At 45.1% G+C, this 18,760-nt stretch overlaps 2 protein-coding genes and 1 long non-coding RNA gene across 6 annotated transcripts in view; 2 read left to right on the top strand and 1 right to left on the bottom strand.

Annotated features, from left to right (window-relative positions):
* LOC141579365 (uncharacterized) overlaps window positions 1-18,760 on the bottom strand; it is a 441,343-nt gene that overhangs the window by 394,944 nt on the left and 27,639 nt on the right. The window lies entirely within an intron of this gene.
* On the top strand, window positions 2,406-3,771 carry LOC141579478 (olfactory receptor 2AP1-like). The gene has a single exon (XM_074375898.1). The coding sequence runs from the start codon at window positions 2,713-2,715 to the stop codon at window positions 3,769-3,771; it is 1,059 nt and encodes a 352-aa protein (XP_074231999.1). The 5' UTR covers window positions 2,406-2,712.
* LOC105075642 (olfactory receptor 10P1-like) lies at window positions 11,706-12,629 on the top strand. The gene has a single exon (XM_010963530.3). It carries the CDS (start codon window positions 11,706-11,708, stop codon window positions 12,627-12,629), a length of 924 nt encoding a protein of 307 aa, XP_010961832.3.

Raw genomic sequence — 18,760 nt, 5'->3', positions numbered from 1 at the left:
AGAAACAATGAACAGTACATACATGTAAACTAAAAAATACATGTGCAGTGAAAAAAATGAGCTATCAAGCCATGAAAGACATGGAAGAAACTTAAAAGACATATTACTAAATGAAAGAAACCAGTCTGAAAAGGCTACAAACTATACGATTGCAACCAAATGACATTCTGGAAAAGGCACAGCTACAAAAACAATAAAAAGATCATGGTTTCCAGGGGTTTGGGGAGAGGGAGGGAGGGAGGGAGGAATGAACAGATGGAGCACAAGGGATTTTTAGGTATGATACTATAGTGGTGGCTACATGACATTACGCATTTGTCAAAGCCCATAGAATGTACAACATCAAGAGTGAACCCTAATGTAAACTATGGACTTTGGTTGATAATAATGTGCCCATGCTGGTTCATCGATTGTACCAAATATGACGCACTGATGAGGGATGTGGAGGGTAGGGGAGTATAAATGTGTAGGTGGGGACAGCTATGTGGGAATTCTGTATTTTTTTTGCTCAGTCTGCTGTAAATCTGAAACCAATCTAAACAAATAGTCTATTTTTTTAAAAAGTAATCTCATTAGATGTCATGGCTTTAAATAGTGAAAAAAAAAAAGAAACTGATGTTGCAGTTTTTACTATTATCATCATCATTATTGCATCACTTCCCACAGGGCTTTTCTCCTGTAACTGACCCCCTTGTGACAGCTTCCTCACGGGTCTCTTTGGAACACCTTCCCTAATTACCTGATAAAAGTTAATTCCCAACATTATTTTTTTAAAGACTAATTAAAATTTTCTGGACATGGATCCCAGGACAATATTTTATCCCCCAATGTCTCTGCTGAGTAAACTAGATAAAATGTGTATCACTCAAACTGGTATAAAATTGAAAAGAAGTCCATAACCAGTCTTCAGACCAAATGGAGAAAATGAGACTTTGAAGAGTAAAATGTTCCTCTGCTTTTCAAATAGTTTAAATGAGGCAGCATCTTCAGGACTTACAGAGCCGATTATAAATGGGGTCAGTGTATAAAAAGGGCAGTAACGAGTGCTTGGTTACAGGTAAGGGGAGCTAGAAACTATTTCTTTCCAAACTAGTGCCTAAGAAGCCTGTGTGCTTTGTGAACAATCAGGGAATCAAGCAGTGTTAGAAAAGTGGAATACACGTTACATTTTATTCCACTTTTTCAACCACATCTGACTTCTCAGTTTTGACTCACCCTTCAGTGTATCAAGAGGTAAGATCCCTCAGCAACTTTTCTGACTGTCAGAAAGTACATCCACAGGTCACTGACATTACCCTGCTATGATGACAGATTATATGAGATCCACTTCAATGTGATTAACTCTCATTCAGGCTTGTTTTTTTCTTTTTAATTTTTAAATGATCAAGATGGGTACCACATAAAAGGGAAAGTCTTTCATTTTTTGTGCAGTGGCATTCCAGAAATAGCTATCACTGACCATTTGGTATTTTTCTAGACATTCTTCTATGCGCTTTAAGAAATATGCACATGAATTTCCAGTTTCTTCCACAGATAAAACAATATACATAATGAGAAACAATCTAATTCACTAGCAGTATATTGTATCATGTCGAAGCCAGTACGAATAAATTTCACATTTTATTCCAAATAGAAATGGTTGTAAGTTATTTACTTATTCACCTATTGGTGGAATTTTTATTGTTTAGTTTTTCATTATTACAAATACTGAAGAAATGAACATCTTAGAACAATTATATACACCGACTTGTGCTGGTATTTCTCTGAAACGGAAATATAAATTTTTGAATGATAATATAGAGAAATTCCTTAAAGACTAAGGCTTGTGAACAGAAGCCTGAGCCTCCCAATCACAGGGTGACGTTGCCTTGACATTACAGTCCAGTGGCTACAATGGTCCAAGGGCAAGGGTGGTCCTACACTATGAAATTGTTCTGGATAAGCACCCACCTCAGAGGGCACCTTGAAGATCCTTAGTTCCAGTGATACTGGAAGATCAGAACAAAGATAAATGCCCAAAAGGATCCTTGACCCTGGCAGGTTCTTTTCTGGGAGGAATCCTTATTAGTCCTTAAGTGACCAGACTGACTCTTCTCTCTACTTTTCGGTAAGAGTCACATCTACGTCCTGGAGACTAAGGGAACATAAGAAGGGATCCAGGTCCACTAAACATTTCTCCCTGACTGTTTAAGCAGTTAAAGAAAGCTCTCCTAGAATTATACCCATCTGTTATCTCTCTCCCATCAGTTAAAACCAAGAGAAAGGGAGACATAAAGAAAAGAGTGCAATATTGCAAAGCTTTCTCCAGCAATGCTACCAGGCTCAGAAGTCCGAACACATAAAAAGAACTATTCGCTCCTGCACTGGAGGGTTGGGGATTGTTATTAGGCAAAGCAAAAGGATACAGCAGGTGTCCGATATGTTCAGGAGAGCATCAACAAAGCAAATCACCAAGGGCATTAAGGCTGCAGAAAGATGAGACATTACTACCAGGATCTTAGAGAGGGGTTTCATCGATATGAGAAGAAAACAAAACAAAGTATGGATAAAGGGGTAAACGTTTGAATGCAGGAGAGGAATTAAGGTGGGCCAGCTGACTACTGTGTTGTTCTGAGAAAAGGGCTTCGGAAATACAGCTGCCTACACGGGAACTTTAGTAAACAGATTTTGTGAAGGGCTAGTTGAGACAAACAGACACTCTGTTTGGATCAGATGGACAAAGGGATTTACCATTTCAAGAGAAATCGACATCCTCCCCTCAATACTCCCGAGTTTCGGTGTCCTTCTCACCACTCCTTTCTCTTCTTCTCAGCTTCACAAGCAGCAATATTAACAATGAAAAACCACACCTATATGACAGAATTCATCCTGCTGGGACTGACAGACATCCCAGAGATTCAGAGTATCATCTTCATACTTCTCTTCTTCACCTACCTACTCAGCATCTTAGGTAACCTGACAATCATCACCCTTACACTACTGGACTCCCATCTCCAGACTCCCATGTATTTCTTCCTCCGGAACTTCTCCTTCCTAGAAATTTTCTTTACAACCACTTTTACTCCTAGGCTACTGTTCAGCATCTCAACCGGGAACAAGAGCATCAGCTTTGCTGGCTGCTTCACTCAGTATTTCTTTGCCATATTCCTTGGGGCCACAGAGTTTTACCTTCTGGCTGCCATGTCCTATGACCGCTATGTGGCCATCTGCAAACCCCTGCATTACACGACCATCACGAGCAACAGAGTCTGCATCCAGTTGGTTCTCTGCTCATGTTTGGCTGGATTCCTGAGCATCCTCTCCCCTATTATCCTAACCAGTCAACTGGATTTCTGTGCCTCCAATGTCTTGAATCATTATTTTTGTGACTATGGACCCCTCATAGAAATATCCTGCTCAGACACACGACTCCTGGAGCTGGTTGACTTTATCTTAGCAGTTGTGACCTTGGTGGTCACCCTGGTGATGGTGATTCTCTCCTACGCAAACATCATCCGGACCGTTCTGAAGATCCCCTCTGCTCAGCAAAGGAAGAAGGCCTTTTCCACGTGTTCCTCCCACATGATTGTCATCTCCCTCTCTTACGGCAGCTGCATCTTCATGTACATAAAACCCTCAGCAAAAGGAGTTACCCTCAATAAGGAAGTGGCTGTGCTCAATACATTAATTGCCCCTTTACTCAACCCCTTCATTTACACCCTAAGGAATAAGCAAGTAAAACAAGCCTTCAATAATATGGCCAGAAAAATAGGGCATCTTTATTCATTTTAATAGCCTCAAAATCAATGGAAATTCTGAATGATTCATGAAGTTACTCCAAATGATAATTTGAGCTTCTGATATCTGCTTTTGTAAAAGTTATTTCTCAGATAAACTGTGATCGCATTTGGAAATTTAGTTTCAAATCTGCCAGCAAGAGAGAGGTATTCAAAGAAGTTCAGATTTTTTCTTCTATTAGATATCTCTTAATAAAGAAGGCAAATTAGGAAAGTAATATCTTTAGAGTACATAAAAAACAGAACTGTCTGATTAAAAATGATTTTACTCATCATAATTGTGGTGATCAGCTGAGTGATTAAGTCCACCTTCCCATGAAGGGCTCTTAATCTTACCAATCACTATCTCAGAGGAGATTATATGTGATGTCACACACACAAAAGAAGTCTACTTCCTATAAACTTCTCGGGTTTTAAACAATTTTCTTTCTCAAGCTTCTCCCTCCAGCAACTCTTAAAGACTGCATCTCTCTGGCATCTCCTACAGAAAATATTCCCTACTGTAAGGCACAGTGTGGGACCTTGTGATTGTTCATAAGAGTATTTCTAACTCTCATTTGAGGGCTGAAATTAGAATGAAAACTATTATCAAGGAATCATTTGGACTCCACTTAAAGGAAAATTCAGGTGAAGAGATATCTTAGGCCATGTTGGCAATGATCAAAATCTGTAGGACCTAGAGTCTGGCAAGGCACACCTGACTTTCAGAAGCTACGTTTACAGACGGACCTGAGGAGGTTAGGAGTGTTACAGACGATTCTTAGGGAAACCTACGATGCTGTGGTCTATCAAATTCCTCCACAACTTCCTGCACCTGAAGCCCCTTGACTGCCCCTCTGACCTTGCGAATCCTGTGGTAATTGCGTCTGACAGTTAAGTGGAGCCACCTGGCCTTACTACTGCAGGCCCCATCAGTCCTGTGAATATTAACAAGCCCGTCTCCATGACTATCTGTCCTGTCAGCATCCCCGGTAAATGAGAGCCATCACTGAACGTTTTCGTGATGCTGGTGCCCCGCCCCACAGCACACTTCTCCTGGCCTACGTGAAAGCCACGACCTCGGGCCCTCCTACGGAACAATCTTCTAGGAGGTCCTACATTCTTGCCTCATATGTTCATTCCATCTTTCACACCTCCCTCAGCCTTTTTATTCCTTCCTTTACCACCTTCCAGAGCGACTCACGTACTTCCGGGTCACTGAGTGTTGGACGTCACTTTTTCACGCACTAGGAGTCCCCCCAGCAGTGGTGAAATCCTTGCTAGGGTGTTAAATCCGACACCCTGAGAACGTGTTCCCAAGTCAGTAAATTCTTGCTCAGCCAGTCGTACATTCCGGGGCCCTGATCAAAACCCAATCCCACGAACACTTCTCTGACTTCAGCCAGTCAAGCTAGCCCATTTCCCTCATTCCTTCAGTGTACAGGATCTTCCCTCCTTTACCAAGCCCAGCATGTACTCAGCTGGATTATGCTGGGTTTAACCCTAGTCATCAGCCCGGCATCTCAGAGAGGAGCTGGGGACAGCTCCTGAGGGAAGCACCTGGTTCTTTGTGGGGGAAGAGGCCTCCTAAGCATCTTCCAGCAGCTCTTAGTGAGGAAGGGAGGCCACCTCTGCAAATCCAAGGTGTTCGTAACAAGCTGATAAGTTAAAATTCTCAGAAGCATCCATCCAGATATGCCTTTTCCATGTCTCCCCCATCAGGATCCTGAGCTTCCTAACAGGCCTGCCTGGCTAAGCATTCAAATGCCTCTGGAGCTCTGTGCCTCTAACAAGTAGATGAACATGCCACTCAACTATGTCTGTCCTCCCACTACAGAGATAAGGGCCTCTGTAACCCACCACAGAGGTAGGCCCCCGGCTCTCATACCTACCCAGGAACTGACTGGTAACAGCACTTAGACTCACGTCCCTCCTCGAGGCATCAATACAACTTAGCATCAACCAGTCAACTCTACTGTCCTTCTGGGCATTTTTCCTCTGTGTTTTCCTAATGCCTGCAACATCACATCTGCCACTGTGTTCCTCTCCACTGGGACATTTCTCCAGATCAACACAAGGGAATCTCAATTAGAAAATGAGCCACCACACTACACACAAGGTAACACCAGCCCACACCTGAAGGATTTTGAAGTCTGCAGTGAGCTGAAACTATCGAGAGCAACAACTGAAACTCAACTCAGCAACTGAACAACTAACTAAACATCTGAAACTAAACTCCTGACTCGGTGGACTTGTGCTATCGACCAGCCTTACATAACAAAATGCATGGCCATTTCTGTGTACAAATACTATTTACCTCAGTCTCTACGGTTTGTCTACACATGATATTAAACCTGCATTCAGAAATTACAAGACACATAAAAAAGCCAGAAGAAACAACCCATTAATAAAACATAAAGTTTTAGACCAGACTCAGAAATGACACATGTGTCAGAATTATCCTACAGGGACTATAAAGTAATTATGAGGCCAATGTTAAAATGTCTAATGAACAAGGCAGACAACATGAAGAATCAGCTGGGGAACTTTAACGGAACATTTTTTAAAGTAAAATAGAATGGTAGAACTAGAAAACACAGCGACAGAAATAAAGAATTTCTGTAGTGAGCTCATACACCTACTGGACAGAGTTTAGGAAAGAATGAAACTGAAGAAAGGTCAACAGAAATTATCCAAATTAAGAGCAAAGAGGAAAACGTGTGAGAAAAAAGCAGACTATTTTAGAGCAATGAGACAGTATCAAACATTCAAAAATATGTACAATCACATGCTAGGCCACAAAACAAGTGAGGGTTACAGATCAGGAGATAACTGCCATTGAAAAGATAGTCTGTTGCTCACAGTTCCCAAGAGGAGGGGGCATGCCACACCACACGGAGCCTCATGAAGAAACACCAGAGTCGGTCAGGAGGCAGAGGAAGCTAGGGGATGATGTGGGCAGGAGACTGTTTTGTGCTTTTCATGGGAAGGACTGGGTGAGGCAGGGTAGGCAGGTTTAGGATTAGCTAATCTGAATAATTTCAGTGGGCTCTGGGTTTAGGGGCTGTCTCTGGTTGTCTGGTACCTGGCTTTGGGATGATTAGGGCAGGAGGATACTGGCCCAGACTATCAGAACTCGGTAAAGGTGGTGGCTCTGGGTATGGACCCTGGATTGCTTGGTCTGCATATAAAAGGCATGCTTGCAGGTAAGTCATTTGTTACCTCTAGGAATTAGCTGACTCTGGGAGGGACAGTCTACCCAGGGTTAGTAAGATTCTACTTGTCGAAACATCAGAATAGAAAGACACGCTTAAACACAGGGACCAAATCACTGGGGTTCTATAGATCAAGTGAAGGAGTCTGCAGTTTATTCTACCTAAAATGAGAATCTATTGAGCTATTGGAGGGTTTAAAGAAGACTGACATCATCTGACTTACACTTGGAGAAAAATCACATGAGCTAGGTGGAGACAAGATATGGAACAAGAATGACTCTGACGAAGGACAATTTGCTGGACTGGGAATTTAGCAATAAAGGTGAGAGGTGGTTGCCTGGGATTCAATTGTTGATGCAGAACTAACAGGACTTGCTGAGAAACTGCATATGGAATATTAAGAAAATAAATGAATTTAAATGGACAGCCAGATTTTTGATCTGAGCAATTGGGTGGTAACAGGGCCCTTACTGCTGATGAGGACGTTTGGGAGAAGAACAAGAGAGCTGTTTGAGACAAAGTAAGTATGAGATACCTCTAAGACATCTAAGGGGCTTAACTCTATATGTGAGAGGCCAGGGCCAAAGATGTATATTTGGGAGTCACAGAAGTTAAAAAGGAAAGTGTTTCAAGGATGAGAGGGGATCAAATATTTCAAATGCCGCTGAGAGACTGAATAAGATAAAGACTGAAAATTATCCATTGGACTTGGTAACATGAGGGCTGTTGGTGACCTTGATAAGAAAGAGTCAGTGTTGATGTAGGGACAAATGGAGAAAATGGGAGGTAAAAAGCAGAGACAGCACGTGTCAACCAGAAGATACCAGGAGCTGAGGGGAAGGCCCAGGCTATCCCAGGTAGCACCTCTGTTCTACTCCCAAATTCCACCACCCTCCCCAGACTAAAACCATTCAGAAGGCTGACTCTCTGTAAAGAACCCCACTAAGCACATCTGCAGGAACATGAGATACCTGGAGATTGATGGGAACCCTGAAACCCCTGCCATGAGCCCATGGGTAACCAGACAGGCAGTGTCTTCCCTGGAAACACTTTTCATCAAAAGCAAACCAGGCATGGAAATCAATGTGACTTAACCACATCTCACTGTCGTTAACTTCTAGAATTTTCCAGAAGCCTCTACATTTAAAAGGGAGCCAAGATTTCACATAGAGAAATGAATTACCCATGGTGAGATTCTAGACATAAGGGAGGAGGACTCGCAAATCTCCTGCCATTTGTGACCAAGGAGACCCTATGATGAGTGAGGCAGCAAACGTTGGCAGGAGAGGGAGAAAGGTAAGAGGAAAGGGAGAAGGACACAGGTCGGCCAGGAAAAAATGAGCGCAAGGAAAGGGAAGGGGACACAGCAGTCACGGGGGACCCCGACAGAGTCACCAGCCCATGACACACCTCAGCACAGAGATACTCAGGGAACCCCCAAGAGTCAGGGCCTCCCAGGCCCCCAGAGGGTGAGTTACAGCAGCAGCTGGAGAATAACTGTGGGCACCACCGGGGCTGAGTCTTCCAGAGGAGGAGGGAACCGGCAGAGCCCGAACCTGCGCCCTTCAGGCCCCACCTGGCTGGGTGGCCATTTCCATCGGCTCCAGGTAAGCGGCCCACACAGTGCTGGGCAGCCTTGGGCCATCCAGGGACAGAAGTGGAAAAGGAACAGTGGGTATATCAGGGCCCACTTAAGGGCCTACAACCTCTCTCTCTGGGCTGGAAGCCAATAATGGCACCTGGTCATGGGAGAAGAGTCCAGGGCAGGGTTCCCAAATCCCTGTGACTGCATTTGCAAAGATGTGATCAGATGCCACCAGCCTGGCTGGACAGGGAGAAGGGATGAGGAGGAGACAGGGAGCCTTGGACAATTTCTCCCAGATAAAACTGCACACAACACAGCAAGTGCATATATGTTCAGACCATGCAAACCTGGGTATGACATGAGTGAGCAGCTGTGCTGTGGGATTGGCCGTCCTGTGTGGTAAGTGTGGCGATCATGTGATATGCAGGTGTGAAGTGGGTCTAGTAGGGTGGGGCGTGTGTGGTGACGTGGTCGGGGTGAGGCAGTGGATAGTGAGTGCCGGTCTGCGGGATGACAAGTGGTATGTGCATCAGCTAGGCATTCATAGCCTCCATCCTGCCTATGGTCAGTGTCTGATGAAAACTTAGGACAGTCTTTTCAGGTTCCTGTTAATGGTCCTCATCTCAGAGCCCACAGATAGAGCTGGCTGTTTCCCCCTTTGCTGTCCCATATAGTCCCCAACACACACACACACACACACACACACACACTCCCGCATGCACAGCTCCCATTAATACTTCAGACAAAACCACGAAATTTGAAAGAACGATGATGAGTTGTCTGGCTGTGCTCCCCAAGATCTCCCTGACTTAATAAAGGCTGTCCTCCCCCCATTTCCCACACCCCCCAGCAGGCTCCAGAACCCCAGCTCCCTCGCCCACAAGATGACGAATCTCCCCCTCAAGGGCCGCTTCCTATTCCTGCGCCCCTTAGGAGCCTCAGCCCCTGCATTCAGGGCTCTCCGAGCGACCAGCAGCACAGCTAGCCAGCCACAACTTTGTCCGCTCACCCTCTGCCCACCTGGCCATTTATCCACAAGTTACCTGTTGTTCCACTGATACACCCATTAATTGACCAGTTTATCCATCTCCCTGTCTCATTAAGACTTACTGAAAGCATACTTGGAGATGGAGGAGGGTCTGCATTAAAAAGGGTCACGGGAAGGGAGAAATGGGGAGTTGCTGTTTAACTGGCATAGAGTTATACTCATTTTTCAATAGAGAAAAAGTTCTGGAGATGTGTTACACAACAAGGTGAAGGTACTAACACCGCCAAACTATATGTGAAGAAATGGCTAGGATGATAAATTTCACCACGTGTATTTTTTACCACAATAAAAAATAAATTTTATTTTAAAGAGAGCCTCAGCTCCTCTTTATGACCCAGAAGGGTTCCCTGTCCTCTCTGCGAGACTTTGAAAAAGATAACTGTGGCCTCAGGGCCAGTGTCACTCTGAAGATTGTCCCAACTCTGCCAGGATGCATGGGCGGTAAAGAGAAGCTGAAGAGGGAAACTAACAGAGGCAGAGTGGAAACAGGGGTGATGGGAGCTGAGGAACAGAGAAGGGAAGAGTCGATGACCCAGGAGAAACTTCTCTCTCCACCCTCACAGATGGTATCTTGGGCAGAATGTAACTAGGAGACAGAGGAGAAAGGCACTCACAGTGTGGCAAAGATGAGGCGGGTGAGGAGGCACAGGGCAGGGTGAAGAAGAATCGCAGCTTTACTCGGGGAAGGAGAGGAGGCTGGGATTGCCACTCGTGTCCACTTACAAGAAATCCAAAAATACATAGTACATGGCAAGACCCATTAAAAAGTCCATGCCCTTAGCCACTTATTCCCTTGGGCAGAATTTCCAGGAGTGGGATAAGTTAATAGAAGCAAAATGAGGCATTTACAAAGATATTGTTTGCATCATTATCTAAAATAGCAAAGAAAAAAAAAGAAAGAAAGAAGAATCCAAGTTGCCCTGCAGGATCTTACAGTGGAGACTCTGCCCCCAGGCACAAGTAATGTCTCCTGAGAGCATGCAGGAAGATGCTTTCTTTAAATACTGGGAGGGCTCTCTGGTGCAAAAGGGCTTAGACATTCTATAAAATACTAAGAATTTAGCCAAGATCTATATAACAAAGACTCTTCCTACAGGCAGAGGAGGCCAAAGCTAAAGGGGGCTACCTCAGTAGATGGTGAGTTCCTGTCCCTGCAGATGTTCAAACAGACACTACAGCAACCTTCTAAGATGCTGCAGATAAGATTGGAGCATTGTCATGCTGAACTGTATGACCTTTAAGGTCACTTTCAATCCTGAATTGCCCTGAGTAATTATTTCTAACCATGAGGAGCAGAGAAGCTGCGATGGGGGACGTAGACCTTGAGTTGAGCTTGAAGGATGAGTGGGATTTTAAGAGAATGCATAGTAACATGCCCTGTGGGGGGCACTCCCTAGGGAAATGCATGGAGACCTGGGAGAACAGAGTGTGGACAGCTGGTACAGCTGATCACAGGGCCCAGATAAGGGAGCAAAGGACAACGTGCAACATGGCCAGTCTCTGCCCGACTCCGCTCACAGAGCAGGTCACAGAACCCGATAACCTACAAAAAGAGTCTGTAGAATCCCAAAGTGTGATACAACTGGGCAGTATTATCACACACAGTCACATCATAGCGTGGCATTCGAAATCCACAGCCCACCGCAGTGATCACTAGAGATAGGCCTGGGACAGTCCCTGACTCAGTCCACAGCAGAGGTTTCTGGGTAGTTTCTTCCAGGCTGGGGTTTCCGTCCCAGGAGTACAAAGAGGGGTAGGACATGGCAGCTGCTCCATCCCTGCTCTGGAGAAAGGCCCAAGTACACACGGGAGTCGGGCCCTGCACACAGGACCCAGAGCGCAGGGAACAGTGGGAAATTCATGGAACTTTGAGTCAAGAAACCTAGATTCAAGTCATGCCTGCCACACCCTGCCTATTACCTCCAGCAAATTATTTAACCCCTTGGAGACCCATGGTCTCATCCATAAAGTGGGGGACCCTAACTGTCTCCGTTGATTCAAGAGGGACTATATGAAAAGAGCTTTACTAAGTTACAGAAATGCTGATTGTTCCTCTATAAACTTCTCTTTATTGGCTGTGCCACAGGTCCTACCCTGAAGTGATGGCTAATGCGAATCAGACTCTGCCTGCATTCCTCCTTCTGGGATTCTCTGACCTCAAGGCCCTGCAGGGTCCCCTGTTCTGGGTGGTGCTTCTGGTCTACCTGGTCACCTTGCTGGGTAACTTCCTGATCATCCTCCTCACACAGGTCAGCCCCGTCCTGCACTCGCCCATGTACTTCTTCCTGTGCCACCTCTCCATGGTGGAGGTCCTCTACACCACTGACATCGTGCCCAGGACCCTGGCTGACCTGGCCTCCCCACACCCCCGGGCCATCTCCTTCTGGGGCTGTGCAGCCCAGATGTACAACTTCATTGTCCTGGGCATCTCAGAGTGCTGCCTGCTCACAGCCATGGCCTATGACCGCTATGTCGCCATCTGCCGGCCCCTGCACTACTCCACCCTCATGAGCCAGCAGGCCTGCGCGGCCATGGTGGGCATCTCCTGGCTCCTGGGCATCATCACGGCCACCACACACTCCTCCCTCATCTTCACCCTGCCTTTCCCCAGCCGCCCAACCATCCCACACTTCCTCTGCGACATCCTGCCAGTACTGAGGTTGGCCAGTGCTGGGAAGCACAGGAGTGAGATCTCTGTGATGACAGCCACCGTGGTCTTCATCATGGTTCCCTTCTCTCTGATTGTCACCTCTTATGCCCGCATCCTGGGTGCCATCCTGGCAATGGCCTCCACCCAGAGCCGCCACAAGGTCTTCTCCACCTGTTCCTCCCACCTACTCGTGGTCTCCCTCTTCTTTGGAACAGCCAGCATCACTTACATCCGGCCCCGGGAAGGCTCCTCTGTCACCACAGACCGCATCCTCAGCCTCTTCTACACAATCATCACACCCATGCTCAACCCCATCATCTACACCCTTCGCAACAAGGAGGTGACAAGGGCCCTGTGGCACGTGGTGAAGAGGTAAGTCCCCTCACCCTGAAGGGACTCAGGGGTTGTCTGCTGACTCACTGTCTGCTCCTCCTCTCAGCCTTCAGGTGCTGGACTTAAACCCTAGCCTAACAGAAACCATGCAGCACCTCAAAGAGATGAGGCCTCCTCGCACAAAGTGTTGGAGTTAAAACAGAGACAAATGTGTATCTTATCTCCTCTCCCACACTCCAGACTCACTATCAGAGCATGAGTTATTAGACCAGGGGAGAATGGAAGGGAATACTGCCTAGGGGGAAGAACATTTAACATCTTCTGGATAATTCCGGATCCCTGAGCAAGCTGATTGCCATGGTATACCAGCAGTCAGAGGTCCATGTCAGTCATGAAGGCAGATTCTATGAACTTGATATCCAACTAAGTGACCCACCCAGAACCCCTGGCGGAGTTTACCTGGCCCTTTGATCTAGTTTTCTCCCAGAAACACACTGCAGTCTTAGGCCCTGATGCCTTTTAGAAGAGAGGGAACTGCTACCTCCTTGAGACATTCCATGTGAATATTCTTCCCTGCCTTTCCCCATCCTTGATTTCTGACCTCATCCTTAACTGGTGATAACATGTCCAACTGGACAAGAGTATCTCCCTGGCTTCCCCGTCCTTCTCCCAACATGCACCATCAGCCAGATCCCGTGCGTTCTTAGACTAGGTGCCCAGTTGCCAACAACAGATTCCAATCTGCTCATCTCAAGCAGAGAGGAATTATTTGAAGGTTGAACAGTGCACGGAATCTCCAAGGTGGGGACAGGGAGCCAGGGTCCTCAGCGGTGCAGCAAAGATGACACTCAACACCCCAGGACCCACACCACTGACACGAGGAGCTCGGTTCATATGCCACTGCCCAGTGCACGCTGATGGCACTCGGGACAAGACGTCACAGCTGCCCCCTAGAGCCATCCACAGTGGGCCGGTGGGAATTCGAGGCAAAAAGTAACTGATTAGGGCCTGAACAGGAAGCACAGAAGGGCATCTGAGCCACAATGAACAGTAATAGTAAAAGCTAAGATTGTTTGAGAGCCTAATACATACAATACGAACCCCTTGACTTGATTATCTTATTTAACTCCCATAAAAACCCTATGTGGTAGATGCAGGGATGGATCCCAGACATGTGGGGCCTAAAGCTTATATCCTTTGAGACGGCCCTATTTAATAAAATAAGACAGAAATACAAATATAAAATTAATTACAATGTTCATTTAAAGGAAAAAATGTATTACTAAAATTAGAAAATTTTTTAAATTGGCAGATGCCATGAATGATACAATCCAGGAAAATAACATATTTTTGTTTTCCCTGCTCACCGCTGTAATTCTTTTTTTCTTATGTTTTTTGCTGTGCACTTTGATTGCCTTCCTATTCATAGGACAATGATTTTGTTATACAGTTTCTGCAAAGAGATTAGAAAGATGATGTGTCCTACCCCTTGCATGGTTGATTGAAATGTACTGTTTTAATTGGTAGTTTAGGGGAAAAGTTTTTAACTTCACAACTCATATTTGGCAATTTTATGCTAGATTTTAGGATTGTTGTCAAATTTCATCAAACCTCTATCAAGTTTCTTTCATTATTAGCTGTAAATTTTCACAATGTTTCAAGTTTTCCTGTACAATGAATTATCTTAAGTAGTCTCTGAACTGACCTCACTCATTAGCCATTTTGCCCTCCAGGCTCTCACTGCACTAGCATATTAAATTTTATGTTTCCTACTTTGATGTCAGTATTTATGTATAATCAGCAAGAAATCTAAATCTTTTCCCAATGTGTTCATTTGATTCACTCTCTTCATTAATTGGATGGTGTTCAAGTGACCTATTGCTGCATAACAAACCACCCCAATCTAGTGGCATAAAACAATGATCAGTTTGTTGTGCTCTTAATTTCTGTAGGTCAGGAATTTAGACAGAGCACAAGGATTCTTGTCTCTGCAGCACAATGTCTCTGTCATCAGCTGCAAAGAATCACTAGGTAGAAGTGACTTGAATGGCTGGGCAGAATCATCTAACAGTTTCTTCATTCCCATGTCACGTGCCTGTAATGACTGGGTTTACTGACCAGAACACCTACACATGATCGCTCCATGTGGCTCGGCCTTCTCACAGCCTAGCAGCTGGATTCCAAGAGGGACTGTCCCCAAAGAAGACATCCAGAGCCAGCATTCCCAGAGCCAAGACAGAGGCTGCAAGGCTTCTTCCCACCTAACCCTGGAAGTCACACAGCATCATTCCCAGCACATCCTGTTGGTTACAAGTGGGTCACTAAGACAATCCCAGATTTAAGAGTAGGGGGTTAGACTCCACCTCTTGATATAGGAGGGTGACAAGGTCACGTTGCAAACGTGCATGTGGGACAGGATATACTGCTACTGCCATCTTTGGAAAACACTATGTCAGAGACAGATTATCAAGTAATCCATGAGAGCCTATACTTCATGCAGAATCTCTCTCTTCCTCTTAATAAATTTCAACTTTTAACACAATTTGAAATTTCCATTATAATTCGTTTCTGAATGTAAGAGTAACTTCATCACTGTTATTGCTTTTGTTTCATATTTCATTATTTTCATCTAGATTTTCTCTTAGTTCTTTTAAAAATAAATTTGAAGATGACCAAAGCAGTTACCTTCATGTACATCCAAATCCATAAAAGTTGTCTTGGGTTTTGTTCTGTTTTTGAGCAGAGACAGGTTTATTCAGGGTCAGGCAAGGAGAACAGGTGGCTCAGCTCAGAAACCCAGCACTCTAAAGGTGGTTTTAATTTCTCACTTTTTAACTGAAACACTCAAAACATCTTTCCAAATTTCAGTTAAAATGAAGTATTTAAGTTTAATCAAATACCCCATTCCCATTTTTTAAAAAAAGAGTAAAATTAATGGTTTGTTTATAAGTGTATGTGTTCCTGCATCATCAAGGATATTTCTGACAGGAGAGAACTTATTTTTTACTTAGAGGATGAAAATCAAATCCCGCTGACAACTTTACAGATGTGATGGTTGGAAAGGTCTTTTGCCAGAAACTAACTTCTCAATCCCTAGATCTCCAGCCTGGTGTCTCCTCCACTTCCCACATATTTTCAGTGCCCGGCATCATCAGACACATTTTTGCTGTATTAAACATCCGGTGCTAAACTTTGTGTCATAATGCTGATGATACAGCACCGTGGGTAGAAGGTGTGTTCCTGGAAGTCATTCCTGCATCAGGACAGCTGGCAATGACTTAACTATGCGCAAAAGTGACTGTGAACCACACAAACCCAGATGCTACCATCCCATCAAACTTAAACTTAATCTATCGCCAACTCAACTTAAACTTAGATCCAAAAGTATCCATGGTCACTTCAACATCACCCATCACAAGGGGAAATGTGACAGAGAAAGTCAGAGAGGAGAGAGACAGAAGCTACAAAAGACTTCAGTTAAAATAGATCACTTTGCAATTTTTAAGAAAACTTGGCAATTTACATTTTAAAATGTGACTATAGGAACATAATTGCTAGCAATTCCTGGCCCTTTTAAGGAGCCCATACAAGTTTGGAGTCCCCAGAATTCAAGCTTCACAGTAAGTTCACCTCTAAGTAGGCTCTGTTATTATACCAATCTCAACAGGATGAGGAAACCAAGGCACAGCGATGTTGAACAACTTTCCCTAAGTAACACAGCTAGGAAATAACAGACTTGAGTTTCCAACTCTACAGCCGGCACTTTCACTCTCTACATTATTAATTTCCCCTCTGATAATGTGAGTTTAGAGAAAATAGAAAGATGAGAACAAAGAGCTGATGAAAATAAGCAGAACGACAGGTGGAAGGTTAGTGGCACAGAGGAGGAGAAGCAGGACAGCCTCGGCCACCAGAAAGCCACTTCTCCTTATCTGGACCAGATGTGCAAATACTGAGTAAGAAAATGCATTTCTTCACTATCTTGTAAGTGGAAAACACTCCAGAATCAGTGCAGGGACAGAAGTTAGCCTTTCTTGTCTTGCCTCAGAGTCACACCAGCTCTCACTCTGCACCATCATTTAATCCACACCATCCTCAGCATCTCATTTTCCTCTAGGAACCACACCAGTTCATTATTTTGATAAGACTAAGCTGACAGCACCTGGAGAGAAGCACACAGCAGGTATGCTAGGTGTACGCTCATACCAGAGGGTAGGAGATAAGCCCCATCAAATTCAGAGACCTGGCACCTCAGTGAAGGTTCTCTGGAAATGTCAAGACATCTCCTCAAATGTTAAGGACAAGCTGCCTCACCTTTTTCTCTGTAGGGTAAGAAAATGACCTCCTGTGGGTCTCTGGATTTGGGAAGCAACATACAGCCCATTTGGGTGTGCTGCTTCAAACCCTCTAGCAGATGTCTCACAAGTCAGAGCAAGAAAAGGCTCTCTAGCTGGTCCAGGCTGCAGTTCTGCCATCTGGACCTCCTGAACACCCAGCAGACCCGAGGATGCTCAGCATCATGGCGCTGGAAGCTCTGATAAGTCCAAGAGGCAAATCACAGGTTTGGGAACCAAACCCAGGTTTTGAGAGCCACGCCTTGGCCTTTGGGGCAAATAATCAGTATCCTTTTGTGAAACTGTTCTTGGGCTCGTTGTAGGCAACAGTACATACTGAACACCTGACCACTGAAGACCAGGTGACCATCTATTGAACTCTTTTGGTCACCATAGATTGGACATAGCTGATCCATCCAGCCTAAAATTAGGAATTTCCAGTAGCACTTCACCAACAAGCAGAAGTGCTGAATTCAGACAGGGCCCAAGCACACGTCCTGAAGACACAAGAAAGTTGCGTCTACCTCCTTCCTCAACAAATCACACCCAGTTCGTTCTTAATGGGCCTGTGAATAGAACGGCCATAATGGCAGGAAAGGAGGCCGGGCATGAACTCCACAAAAGCAGCTTCTCCTCACCAGCCAACCCACTGACCCAACCGCTGAGATTCCACTTTGGTTTTTTTTTTCATTCAAATGTTTCATTAAAAATCTTTCATACATATTGTGGTTTGGTGGGGGTTTTTTGTTTGGTGGGTTTTTTAATTTAATTACAGTTGATTTACAATATTGTTTTAGTTTCAGGTGTACAGCTTCAGATTCTTTTCCATTATTATTATAAGGTCACAAGATATTGAATATAACTCCCTGAGCTATACAGTAAATCTGGTTGTTTATCTATTTTGTATATAGTGGTGTGTATCTGTTAATCCCGTACTCCTTATTTACCCCTCCCCCTCCCCCTTTGGTAACCATGTTTGTTTTCTACATCTGTGAGTCTTTTTGTAAATAAGTTGACTTGTTGTTTTTTTTTTTTAGATTCCACATACAAGTGATATCATATAATATTTCTTTCTCTGCCATTTACTTTTATTTGGTGGTTAAGAGCTTTGCGAGAAGACAGAACTCCCCCATCCTCTACAGAAGCCAATAAGGCCAAAATACTGGCTTTCCCTAAACTCTGGCCGCCAAGACACAAGCCTGTGCCTTAGCTAGTCCCCGAGGATGTATCTGCCTCAGACTTTTAAGTCAGGGGCAAGTGATGCAGAGAGTAGAGGAAAGTTCACAGTTCATTTTGGTGACGGCAGTGGGGGCACCGAGGACCTAGAGGCGGCAGCACCACACATGCCAAAGAAGCACCAAGAACCAATAGTGGCCGTGCCAGCAGCATCCTAGCCAGACCACCCCTGTGGTAAAAACTTGACTTGGCTCCGGTCTCTGGGTGTCTCTCGGTTCCAGATCGTTCCCTAAGCCTGGTCCTCCAGGATTCCTATCAGCTCTGCGACCAGCGGAGTCACTTTTTCTCCCCCCAGAACTGCTCGCTTGCTACCCCGTTCCCTTCCTCCCAAGGCCCAGAGGAAGGGGGGCCACATGCCCCCTGCGGAGTTGCCTGCACTCAGCCTGCACCAGGATTTCCGCATTTCCAAATCCCTTCTCTTCGAAAAGTCCACACACAGCTTCTCCCTGACGTAACACAACATAACACATTTTCGGCTTTCCTGCAACTTTGGGAGAATCCTTAGCAGGGAAGGTCCCAATGTTTTTGTCAAGTTAATCCTCGGCCCACTCACACGGGCGGTACACACGTCCCAAGGCGAGTCCACCCCCCACAGCGCGGCTGC

Source organism: Camelus bactrianus, chromosome 12, assembly GCF_048773025.1.
Source record: "Camelus bactrianus isolate YW-2024 breed Bactrian camel chromosome 12, ASM4877302v1, whole genome shotgun sequence".
In the NCBI taxonomy this organism is placed as follows: domain Eukaryota; kingdom Metazoa; phylum Chordata; class Mammalia; order Artiodactyla; family Camelidae; genus Camelus; species Camelus bactrianus.
This window is presented reverse-complemented; position numbering and strand designations above follow the sequence as displayed.

Bases quoted from the DNA above. Each gene is read 5' to 3' on its own strand.
- LOC141579478 (XM_074375898.1), top strand. From the start codon at position 2,713: ATGGACAAAGGGATTTACCATTTCAAGAGAAATCGACATCCTCCCCTC.
- LOC105075642 (XM_010963530.3), top strand. From the start codon at position 11,706: ATGGCTAATGCGAATCAGACTCTGCCTGCATTCCTCCTTCTGGGATTC.